The 12,977-nt window shown below is 36.6% G+C and overlaps 1 protein-coding gene across 2 annotated transcripts in view; it reads left to right on the top strand.

The window, feature by feature from the left end:
- Positions 1-12,977, top strand: part of SECISBP2L (SECIS binding protein 2 like) — a 56,859-nt gene that overhangs the window by 36,872 nt on the left and 7,010 nt on the right. For both annotated transcript variants that reach the window (XM_017544958.1, XM_017544962.2), the window contains 4 exons: positions 146-308; positions 7,895-8,115; positions 9,006-9,160; positions 12,080-12,299. In XM_017544958.1, the coding sequence (XP_017400447.1) occupies positions 146-308; positions 7,895-8,115; positions 9,006-9,160; positions 12,080-12,299 (759 nt within the window). The remainder of the gene's footprint in view (positions 1-145; positions 309-7,894; positions 8,116-9,005; positions 9,161-12,079; positions 12,300-12,977) is intronic.

The following is a 12,977-nucleotide window of genomic DNA, read 5'->3' on the forward strand; positions in this document are numbered from 1 at the left end:
AAAGAAAAATGCCCACCTTATTAGCTTCTGGAAAATTTGGAAAAGGCCCGAAAGACAACGGCCATTCTAAATTGTGTTGATCAGTGTGGAGCTTTTCAGGATTTGAAGTTTCTAAATTTTTTCCCTTCACTCTACGTCTCCACAGATACTGGACTGAGCATGCCCAGTGATACTTCGCTCTCTCCAGCAAGCCAGAACTCTCCATACTGTATGACACCTGTGTCACAAGGCTCTCCTGCTAGTTCTGGAATAGGCAGTCCAATGGCATCTTCAACAATAACCAAAATCCACAGCAAAAGATTTAGAGAGTAAGTTTTATACTCATTAATGAGGTTGAATAGTTTAAGGATCTTGATTATAGTTCTGAATTTAGTATTGTCATTGTTACTCAGTGAGTCATGCAGATAAAACACCAGAGATCTTTACCCTTTTTCAGATTTTGTTTAACAGCTGGGTTTATTATTATTTAAAGCCTTGCCTTCTGTCAGCTTTCAGTATTCACGTGAGAGTGATTTGACAGTAAGTGTATTCTCTTTATATTGGATAGTATTTCTATTCTAGAAATCTAGACTTTTAACTTCTTATATATTAAATGTTGTACTATGCGTTCGCCTCCTCCAAATGCTTTTGCTTTCTTGTTTATATTATTGGCCCTTCAAAAGATGACTCTAACCAATTAATAACAGGTATCTAAGACCGTAATATATGAAATGAGCCTTTTACATAATGCTAGTTGTACAGGTAATTCTCAGTTCTTAAATTGAGATAACTGAGGGATCACAGAATATGATACCCCATCTGTGAATTGCTATTAACAGTTATTGCTATGAAGGATTTTAAGATTTTAACATTTATGTTGATGAATTAATTTCATTTTTGATATTTAAAAATGAAATATGAAAGAATCCCAGGGTGAAAGTATAATCTATGTGAGTCCAAATTACATTGGTTTATTCTGTTCCCTTTCCTTATACTATTGTTTTTGGCAAATTACTTCTTGCCTAGCTTTGGAAAGTTTTGAGTTAATTGAATGTCAAATCACAGATGTGGATCAAATGAAACACTTGGGGGATAAAATGTTTCATATGTAGGACGTGAACAGTTTGAAGGAAAAAAGAATGAAAAATATTGCATTTTGAGATGTTCTAGTCTTTGCATTTTTCAATTTTGCATACTTTGACAGTTAAACATTCCTTAATGTCCCCATTTTTTTTTCTTTAAAGAATCCTCAACCTCCTAAAGCATATTTCCCCATTTTTATATTCTGAAGTAGTGTTGTACTTATTTAAGCATTTTCCACAGAAACACAAAAAATTCCCCTGATAAACTTTTTGCCCCTATATAATTTGAAAGTAGAAATTTGCTTGCCTTTGTTATTCATAGATAAGAAATGACACCAATTCTCCCTATTAAGTGCCTGCTTATGGTGGACATGAGGGATGATTACTAGAAAAGATGGAAAGAGTATACATGAGAAGTATATACTTAGATGACATTTTTTGAGACAGAGTTTCGCTCTTGTTGCCCAGGTTGGAGTGCGGTGGTGTGATCTCAGCTTACTGCAACCTCTGCCTCCTAGGTCCAAGTGATTCTCCTTCCTCAGCCTCCTGAGTAGCTGGGATTATAAGCATGTACTACCACACCTGGCTGATTTTGTATTTTTAGTAGAGACAGGGTTTCTCCATATGGGTCAGGCTGGTCTTTAATTCCCGACCTCAGGTGATCTGTCTGCCTCAGCCTCCCAAAGTGCTCGGATTACAGATGTGAGCCACCACGCCCGGTCGTAGATGACTTCTTTATTCCAGGAATTAAGTACTGTAGTGGCCTCACACTGACTTTCTGTTTCTCACATTATAGTAATATATAATCTCACAGAGAGCCCTATTCATTTGCTTTGTCTGATGTAAAGGCATGTGATTTTTACCTCACAACCTCTTTGATTTTGGCTTCAGTTTAATTACTGAGTTCATCCTCCATAGCCATAAATTTTTGGAGCTTTGAGGCCATTTTACCTAGCTCCTTACTTTTATGACTGAGAAAGCCAGGGCCCAGAAATCTATTCAAGTTCAGAGGAGGAATTGTTGGTAACAGGACATTCATGTAGAAATTGTATTTCTTTCCTACTAGAAGCATCTTTATTATTTCTTTACCAGAGTCATTGTGTTTATCTAATAGCAGGCTGTCATTTGGTTTATATTCTTAGAAGTTTAATAATTAGCAGTTATGTTAGTCCTTACCTTAGGTTAACCTGTCCTTTAGATAAAATCTATTTGATTCGAGCTGGGCGAAGCTGCCATAGCCAGACTGCTTCTCTAGATTCCTCCTTTCTGGGCAGGGCATCTCTGAAAGAAAGGCAGCAGCCCTAGTCAGGGGCTTATAGATAAAACTCCCATCTCCGTGGGAGAGAGCAGCTGGGGGAATGGGGCAGCTGTGGCCACAGCTTCAGCAGACTTAAACATTGCTGCCTGTTGGCTCTGAAAAGAGCAGTGTATTTCCCAGCAAAGCACTTGAGCTCTGCTAAGGGACACACTGCCTCCTCAAGTGGATCCCTAACCCCTGTGCCTCCCGAATGGGAGACATCTCCCAGCAGGAATCAACAGATACCTCATACAGGAGAGCTCCAGCTGGCATCTGATGGGTACCTTTCTGGGACGAAACTTCCAGAGGAAGGAACAGGCAGCAATCTTTGTTGTTCCGCAGCCTCTGCTGGTGATACCCAGGCAAATAAGGTCTAGAGTGGACCTCCAGCAAAGTCCAGATGATATGCAGCAGAGGGGACTGTTAGAAGTAAAACTAACAAACAGAAAGGAATAACATCAACAAAAGGGATGTCCACAGAAAAACCCCATCTGAAGGTCACCAAAAGCAAAGACCAAAAGTAGATAAATCCAGAAAGATGAGGAAAATCCAGCACAAAAAGGCTGAGAATTCCAAAAACCAAAATGCCTCTTCTCCTCCAAAGGATCAGAACTTGTCACCAGCAAGGGAACAAAACTGGATGGAGGACGAGTTTGACAAATTGACAGAAGGAGGCTTCAAAAGGTGGGTAGTAACAAACTCCTTTGAGATAAAGGAGCATGTTCTAACCCAATGCAAGGAAGCTAAGAACATTGAAAAAAGGCTAGAGGAATTGCTAACTAGAATAACCAGTTTAGAGAAGAACATAAGTGACCTGATGGAGCTAAAAAATACAGCTTGAAAACTCCACGAATCATACAAAGGTATTAATAGCCAAATTGATTAAGTGGAAGAAAGGATATCAGAGATTGAAGATCAGCTTAATGAAATAAATCATGAAGACCAGATTAGAGAAAAAAGAATGAAAAGGAAGGAACATAGCCTCCAAGAAATATGAGACTATATGAAAAGACCAAACTTACATTTGATTGGTGTACCTCAAAGTGATGCAGAAAATGGAACCAAGTTGGAAAACACTTCAGGATATTATCGAGGAGAACTTCCCCAACCTAGCAAGACAGGCCAACATTCAAATTCAGGAAATACAGAGAACACCAAAAAGATACTCCACAAGAAGAGCAACCCCAAGACACATAATCGTCAGTTTCACCAAGGTTGAAATGAAGGAAAAAATGTTAAGGGCAGCCAGAGTGAAAGGTTGGGTTACCCACAAAGGGAAGCCCATCAGACTAACAACACATCTCTCTGCAGAAACCCAACAAGCCAGAAGAGAGTAGAGGGTAGTATTCATCATTCTTAAAAAAATTTTCAATCCAGAATTTCATATCCAGCCAAAGTAAGCTTCATAAGTGAAGGCGAAATAAAATCCTTTACAGACAAGCAAATGCTGATTTTGTCACCACCAGGACTGCCTTACAAGAACTCCTGAAGAAAGCACTAATCATGGAAAGGAAAAGCCAGTACCAGCCACTGCAAAAACATACCAAATTCTAAAGACCATTGACACTATGAAGAAACTGCATCAACTAAAGGGCAAAATAACCAGCTAGCATCATCATGACAGGATCAAATTCACACTTACCAATATTAACCTTAAATGTAATCAGTCTGAATGCCCCAATTAAAAGACATAGACTGGCAAATTGAACAAAAAGTCAAGACCCATCAGTGTGCTATATTCAGGAGACCCATCTCATGTGCAAAGACACACATAGGCTCAAAAAAAGGGACGGTGGAAGATTTACCAAGTAGATGGAAAGCAAAAAAAAAAAAAAAAGCAGGGGTTGCAATCCTAGTCTCTGATAAAACAGACTTTAAACCAACAAGATAAAAAAAGACAAAGAAGAGCATTACATAATGGTAAAGGGATCAATGCAACAAGAAGAGCTATGTGTCCTAAATATATATGCACCCAATAGAGGAGCATCCAGATTCATAAAGCAAGTTCTTAAAGAGACCTACAAAAGACTTAGATGCCCATACAATAATAATGGGAGCCTTTAACACCCCACTGTCAATATTAGATCAATGAGACAGAAAATTAACAAGGATATTCAGGACTTGAACTTACTCACCTCTGGACCAGGCAGACTTAATAGACATCTACAGAACTCTTCAGCCCAAATCAGTAGAACATACATTATTCTCAGCACCATATTGCACTTATTCTAAAACTGACCACATAATTGGAAATAAAATACTCCTCAGCAAATGCAAAAGAACAGATATAACAGTCTCTCAGACCACAGCACAATCAAATTAGAACTCAAGATTAAGAAACATACTCAAAACTGCCCAACTACATGGAAACTGAACAACTCACTCTTCAGTGACTACTGGGTAAATAATGCAATTAAGGCAGAAATAAATAATTTGTTTGAAACCAATGAGAACAAAGACACAACATACTAGACACATGCATTCTCCCAAGACTAAACTAGGAAGAAGTCGAATCCCTGAATTAACCCAATAACAAGTTCTGAAACTGAGGTAGTAATAGCCTACCAACCAAAAAAAGCCCAGGACCAGATGGATTCACAGCCAAATTCTACCAAGTACAAAGAGGAGCTGGTACCATTCTTTCTGAAACTGTTCCAAACAATAGAAAAAGAGGAACACCCTCCTAACTCATTTTATGAGGCCAACATCATCCTGACACAAAAACCTGGCAGAGACACAACAGAAAAGGAAAGTTTCAGGCCATTATCCCTCATGAACATCACTGTGAAAATCCTCAATAAAATACTGGCAAGGTAAATCTAACAGCACATCAAAAAGCTTATCCATTATGGTCAAGTCAGTTTCATCCCTGAGATGCAAGGCTGGTTTAACATACACAAATCAATAAATGTAATCCATCACATAAACAGAAGCAAAAACAAAAACCACATGATTATCTCAATAGATGCAGAAAAGGCCTTCAATAAAATTTAACACCCTTTGTGCTAAAAATTCTCAATAAACTAGGTATTGATGGAACATATCTCAAAATAATAAGAGCTATTTATGGCAACCCACAGCCAATATCATACTGAATGAGCAAAAGCTGGAAACATTCCTTTTGAAAATCAGCACAAGATAAGGATGCCCTCTCTCACCCCTCCTGTTCAACATAGTATTGGAAGTTCTGGCCAGGGCAATCACGCAAAAGAAAGAAAGGGTATTCAAATATGAAGAGAGGAAGTCAAGTTGTCTTTTTTGCAGATGACATCATGATTGTATACTTAGAAGACCCCATCATCTCAGCCCAAAATCTCCTTAAACTGGTAAGCGACTTCAGCAAAGTCAGGATACAAAATCAATGTGCAAAAATAACAAGCATTCCTATACAGCAATAATAGACAAACAGAGCCAAATCATGAGTGAACTGCTATTCACAGTTGCTACAAAGAGAATAAAATGCCTAGGAATACAACTTACAAGGGATTTGAAGGACCTCTTCGAGGAGAGCTACAAACCACTGCTCAAGGAAATAAAAGGGAACACAAACAAATGTAAAAACATTCCATGCTCATGGATAGGAAGAATCAATATTGTGAAAATGGCCATACTGCCCAAAGTAATTTATAGATTCAATGCTATCCCCATCCAGCTACCATTGACTTTCTTCACAGAATTAGAAAAAAACTACTTTAAATTTTATGTGGTACCAAAAAAGAGCCCATATAGCCAAGACAATCCTAAGCAAAAAGAATAAAGCTAGAGGCATCACGCTACTTGACTTCAAACTATACTACAAAGCTACAGTAACCACAACAGCATGGTACTGGTACCAAAACAGATATATAGACCAATGAAACAGAACAGCAGCCTCAGAAATAATGCCACACATGTACAATCATCTGATCTTTGACAAACCTGACAGACAAAAGCAATGGGGAAGGATTCCCTATTTAATAAATGGAGTTGGAAAAACTGTCCAGCCATATGCAGAAAACTGAATCTGGACCTCTTCCTTACACCTTATACAAAAATTAACTCAAGATGGATTAAAGACTTAAAACCATAAAAACCCTAGAAGACCTAGGCAATAACATTTAGTACATAGGCACGGGCAGACTTCAGGACTAGAACACCAAAAGCAATGGCAACAAAACCAGAATTGACAATGTGATCTAATTAAAGAGCTTCTGCACAGCAGGAGAAACTATCATCAGAATGAATAGGCAATCTACAGAATGGGAAAAAATTTTTGCAATCTTTCCATCTGACAAAGGGCTAATATCCAAAATCTACAAGGAACTTAAATTTACAGGAAAAAAACCCCATCAAAAAGTGGGCAAAGGATATGAACAGACACTTCTCAAAAGAAGACATTTATGTGGCCAACAAACGTACGAAAAAAAGCTCATCATCACTGGTCATTAGAGAAATGCAAATCAAAACCACAATAAGATACCGTCTCGTGACAGTTAGAATGGCAATCATGAAAACGTCAGAAAACAACAGATGCTGGAGAGGATGTGGAGAAATAGGAACACTTTTACACTGTTGGTGGGAGGGTAAATTAGTTCAACCATTGTAGAAGACAGTGTGGCAATTCCTCAGGGATCTAAAGGCAGAAGTACCATTTGACCCAGTAATCTCATTACTGGATATATACCCAAAGAATTATAAATCATTCTGCTATAAAGACACATGCACACATATGTTTACTGCACCACTATTCACAATAGCAAAGACTTAGAACTAACCCAAATGCCCATCAATGATAGACTAGATAAAGAAAATGTGGCACATATACACCGTGGAATACTATGCAGCCATAAAAAGGATGAGTTCATGTCCTTTGCAGGGACATGGATAAAGCAGGAAACCATCATTCTCAGCAAACTAACACAGGAACAGAAAACCAAACACTGTGTTTTCTCACTTATAAGTGGGAGTTGAGCAATGAGAATACATGGACACAGAAAGGGGAACATCATACACTGGGGCCTGTCAGAGGTAGCGGGGTAGGGGAGGGATAGCATTAGGAGATATACCTAATGTAGATGACAGATTGATGGGTGCAGGAAACCACCATGGCACGTGTATACCTATGTAATAAATCTGCACATTCTGCACATGTATCCCAGAACTTAAAGCATAATAAAAAAAAATACAGTGTGGAAGACAACAAATATATTCGTTAATTTATCAGATATTTACTGATTGCTTAATATAAGCTTTTTTCTAGGTGATGGGGATAAAGTGATGAATAAAACTAATAATAAAACCAAGCATTTATTGAATACTTTAAAATGTTTACCTGAATGAAATCTATTTGAAATGCAGGAACAAGGAATATCTGTATCACTCCTCTGTTTTTGTAATTGAAGGATTTAAGAAGTTTTAAACACTTACTTAAAAGACTTTTCAAGAAAACTTCTTACCGAATATATTTAGAGATACTTAGAGATATTTTCATAATGTAGTTTTATAACTATAGGGGAAAAAATTAGGATGGAGTTATCTATTTTGGTTTTCTTTACAGGTATTGTAATCAGGTTCTTTGTAAAGAGATTGATGAATGTGTGACTCTTCTTCTCCAAGAGCTTGTCAGTTTCCAGGAACGCATCTACCAAAAAGATCCTGTAAGAGCAAAAGCAAGGAGACGACTTGTTATGGGTCTAAGAGAAGTTACCAAACATATGAAGTTAAATAAGATCAAGTGTGTTATAATTTCTCCAAATTGTGAAAAAATCCAGTCAAAAGGTGTGTGCTTTTTGCTTTTGAAGTGTTTTGACAGTATAGTTTTAGGATATACAGTGACTATAAAGTAGAAGCCATATGTCTTTCTCAGCAGAGTTGAGGTATGAAACAGAATTTTGGAGCATGAGAAAATGAACTGCACTCTTTCAGTACCTGAAATTAAGTGGTAAAATTGAGATTGGATTGTAAATAAAATTCTTATGTATGAACACCAGTGAAAGATTTCAGTTGGGCCCACCAACTGCCTCCTTTGTTGTGATCAGATGGACGACGAGCCAGAATGCATTCTTTCTGCCAGTATATTCTGTTTTTAAAATTTTATAGTGGCGATTTGTGTCTCATTAACCAGCAGTTTCACATAGAGGCGCTTAGGCAAGCCAACACACAAGTACTTTGAAGTGCGTCATGCATCCTTATTTGTCCTTTTTGATGGGCAAGTTTAGGTGACTGTAGTAGACAGAGAGCAAGGAGTGTAGTAGGCATATGCATGGCGAGGAATACCAGTGAGACCAGTAATGTATAATCTGTCTCCTTGCATTGTGAGAGGTTTTTGAGCTGAAAGATTTGCGAGTCAGCCACTATTAACTATTTTAATTAATTTCTTTATAATAAGTGTTTGTTGAATTGCAGTTCGAGTCTTGCTATGCTAATCTCTATGGAGGAAGAAAAATACTGGGTGTGAGGAATTTAAAATTTAATAGGAGAGAAAGAAAATACATATATACTTCCATATATAGTATAAAATCAAATAGAACAATGCGTGTAATAGCAAAATCCTACAAGTGTTCATAGATACATTTGCTGTGATGTTTTATGCTTTAGCTATCAGGTGTGTGGTTAGCTCCATTTGGAAATTACTAAATTATAGCTTCTGCATGTGTTGATTTTCTCAGGTGGTCTGGATGAGGCTCTCTATAATGTTATAGCCATGGCACGGGAACAAGAAATTCCTTTTGTGTTTGCCCTTGGAAGGAAAGCTCTAGGACGCTGTGTGAACAAGCTTGTTCCTGTTAGTGTAGTGGGAATCTTCAACTACTTTGGTGCTGAGGTAAGAATTTAGAAGACACACTCTCTTGCTCTCCAGCACATGCCCCAGATAGCACATTTTTCAATTGACATATGCCAGTGTATGTTTAAGCATTTGAGGGAGTGAGCTGACAACCTGCACAGAATGAGTGGAAATTTTTTGAGTATTACATTTCCTTTTTTAGTAGTGTAAAAGATTTATGTAGGTGAATCCTAAAGCATTTTGAAAAGGTTTTAGTTCCTATTTCTACCAAAGTGTTTTTTTCTTCTGGACTGAACTGCCTAATACTTGGTAATTTATTTTACTGCTGCTAAAGATGATCTGATGTAATTTCTTCAGTCTCTATGATGGGTATATTTTGTGCTACAAGGAATCAAGAAGACAAAATAATTATTTAATTGGAATGGATTTTCCTTTAGAAAATGAAATTTCTAAACCAGTTTTCACAATAGTTGTACCCATGATACTATCCAACCATCATATTTTTTTAGCAATCTGCTAATATAGATCTTTATCTATAGGAGCTGATAATATAATGGTTATTAATTTAGAGAAATGCTCATCAAATGTGGTGTTTAAGACTGTTTTTTACCAAGTTGATTCTAAAATACTTTGTGATATTATTGACAGACTATCTTTTTCCAAGCACAGTTTTTGTGTGTGTATCCAGTCACCATGTTTGCATATCCTACATTCCCCCATCAATTGTTTCTTTCCCACCACTCATGAAATTGTCTCTCTACCCACCTGCTCTATGAGCATGTAACTGATATTTGTGCTCCCACAATAGCCCATGCTTTTCTCATGTTTAGCATAGCACAATGCCTTGCTGTAGGTTACGTACATTTCTTTTCCTTTAACTGTGAATTTCTTGGTGGCAGGCCCCTTCCCTTGTCTTTGTATTCTTGACACCTTTCACATTACTTGAGTATAAACAGGGAATAAATGTTTGTTGAATGAATTGTAAGACAGATGTATGTCTGCCCACTATGCTAAACTGTATATGAGGATTTCACAGTGGCTCATGCCTGTTAGCCCAGTAGCTCGGGAGGCTAAGGTGGGAGGAGCTCTTGAGGCCAGGAGTTCCAGACCAGCTTGGTATATTATCAAGTATATGTGTTCACAGTGAATGGTAGTGCACCTGTTACTTTTACCATCTGATACAACTACTCTTTGAATTAAGCTTCCAATCTTTACCGTCACATGCAAGCCTTTTATTCCTTGATCCTAGCATCTCTCTTCAGTGTTTCTTCTCTTTCCTTATTCCTAACAATTTTTCTTCCCTTTATATTGTAAAACCAGTGTTAAACTTACATAACCATTTGTAGATTTTGTTTTCACTTCAATGCATGGTTTGTTAAACACCGCAAATATTTGTCAAGCCTGTTACATGTAACCACATAGGGCTGTTTTTTTTTAACAGAATCTGTCCTTTTTAAAATAAATAATAAATCCTGAATATATTTTTTTATACTACTAGTAGGTAACACCCACCGCTCTTCAAGTAGCAGTACAATTAGCAGCATCCTATATTATACCTGCTATTTTAAACAATTTATAGTGTAGCTGGATAAAGGATGCTTCTTATATTTTTCCTTCTTGAGATAAATTTTCAAAGAACATATTATTCTACAGCAATGTAGCACTTTTTGCCATGCTTTCATCTCAAGGGTTATACTTACTATAAAATTAAACAGATTTTTTTAAATGTCCAGGTTATGTTTAATTCTTTGAAATTCTTAATGTTGTGGGTATGTCGCATTGTGATACTAAATTGGACATTTGACAGAAGTGAGATGCTGTAGAATTACAACATTAACTAAAAGTCATTGTTGTATATATTGGCCTTCTGGTGGCTTTGGAAACTTGAATCTTTGGACATCATTAGGTATCATAGTTATTGAATCAGAACTTTAATGCTATATGAATTTTGCCATCTTACTAAATGTGAATATACTCAGTGTACCCACCACTTCACTGGAATTATTTATTTTATTCCTATTTTTGTTTCAGCAATGAAAGAACTTCAGGCTATTTAGCTCCATTTTCTACTTCCGAGCTCTATATTCTGTTATTATAATTTTCATTTGGCCCAATATTCATGGTTTTCTATCCAGTTTTATCTTTTCATCATTTTCAATGTCCTAGCCATCCATATTATTACCAACTTACTTTTGGTCTTCATCTAATTCTTCCACAAAGTAAACATTACAGGAAACATTTAATTCCTATGGACACTGCCATCTTCTTCTACATTCCTGAACATCACTCAGAATACACTCATTCCCTTATATTCTAACCCAGATAAAATTCTTTACTGCTCCCCTGACAAGCCTGACACTTCTTATTCTGTAGTTTTATTAATGGTTTTTCATATTTGGCTTTGAAGGCCCTGATTTCACCCCTCAAAATTATACCTTTTTCAAGGCCAACGCTCATGTCCTCTTCCCTTCATGACTTCCTCAGTGATGCCCAGCAGTTTAGAGTTGATGTGTCATCTAAAAGCCATAACACTTTATACCTCTCAAGGCATTTAAGGTATTATGCCTTAGATTATAGATGTCCCTTGTCATCTTTTTCCAACCACATAGAAGGTTCCTTTAAAGTAGAGTTGATGTTCAGTCATCTTTGTACCCTCTGTCATGGCAGACACTAAAGGATGAGTGCATTTGTTGAATATTGTAAAAACTTTTACTATATCACATTTAGTGGCTAGTGTTGGAATCAACAAATTTCCTCAGACTTGTGAGAATTAAATAAACAGTAAAGGTAAGTTATAGAGTAATTTCATAAGGTCCTGTGGTTTTGCATACTATTTGTATTTTGTCCTCATTGAAAATATATCTGACCCTGAAACAAACAGTAGAGGTATTTATTACCCATAATAGGAATAAAAAGTGTAACAAAAAATGGACCAATCCAAATACTCTTTCATTTCAGAGCCTGTTTAACAAGTTAGTAGAACTCACTGAGGAAGCCAGGAAAGCATATAAAGATATGGTTGCAGCAATGGAACAGGAGCAGGCTGAGGAAGCCTTAAAGAATGTGAAGAAGGTACCACACCACATGGGACATTCTCGGAATCCCTCTGCAGCAAGTGCCATTTCTTTCTGCAGTGTTATTTCTGAACCTATCTCTGAAGTAAATGAAAAGGAATATGGTAAGTTGTTGAATACTATTTTAAATGACTTAAACCATGAGATGATTTAAGTGACTTTCTATTCTACCTTTTATTTTTATCTTTATTCTTGATTTTTCAAATGTTGCTCGAAAATTGGTTTAAAACATTGCAGTAAACATGTTCATTAAAAATCAGGAGAATATTTGGGACCGAGACTTCTTATGAGACCCTGGAATTTAATCACAGTTCCAAATCTTTAAATAAGCCTCGGGGGCTTTAAAAACCAAAACACACCATATTTGTGACCTATCGCTAAGTAAATACTAGAAAGGTTTTTTTCCAATACCTTATGCTCAAGTAGTATTAAAATTTTATGTTTCCTAAGGGCTGGTTTGTAGGTAGTGAGTTATCTTAATTGTTCACTGTCAGTTATAGATCAGTCTCTTTGTTCTGCTCTTTCCTCCCTTCTCACTGCTGTACTTGACTAGTCTTAAAAAGAAAAAAAAAAAAAGAAAAAAATTTTCATGTTGTATTTGCAAAGTAAACTGAAGACTTGCATACTATTCACTTCTAAGCCTGTAAAACCTAGACATGATATTTGCCTTTAGTTAAATCTGACCGCAGTCAAAAAGAGATACAGACTAAAAAATAGTATTTAATGTTTAACATTATTTACTGAAGTCTACATCTCAGTAGTTTTTTTTTTTTTTTTTTTTT

The sequence above is a fragment of the Cebus imitator genome, unplaced genomic scaffold (assembly GCF_001604975.1).
Source record: "Cebus imitator isolate Cc_AM_T3 unplaced genomic scaffold, Cebus_imitator-1.0 Scaffold9, whole genome shotgun sequence".
In the NCBI taxonomy this organism is placed as follows: Eukaryota; Metazoa; Chordata; class Mammalia; order Primates; family Cebidae; genus Cebus; species Cebus imitator.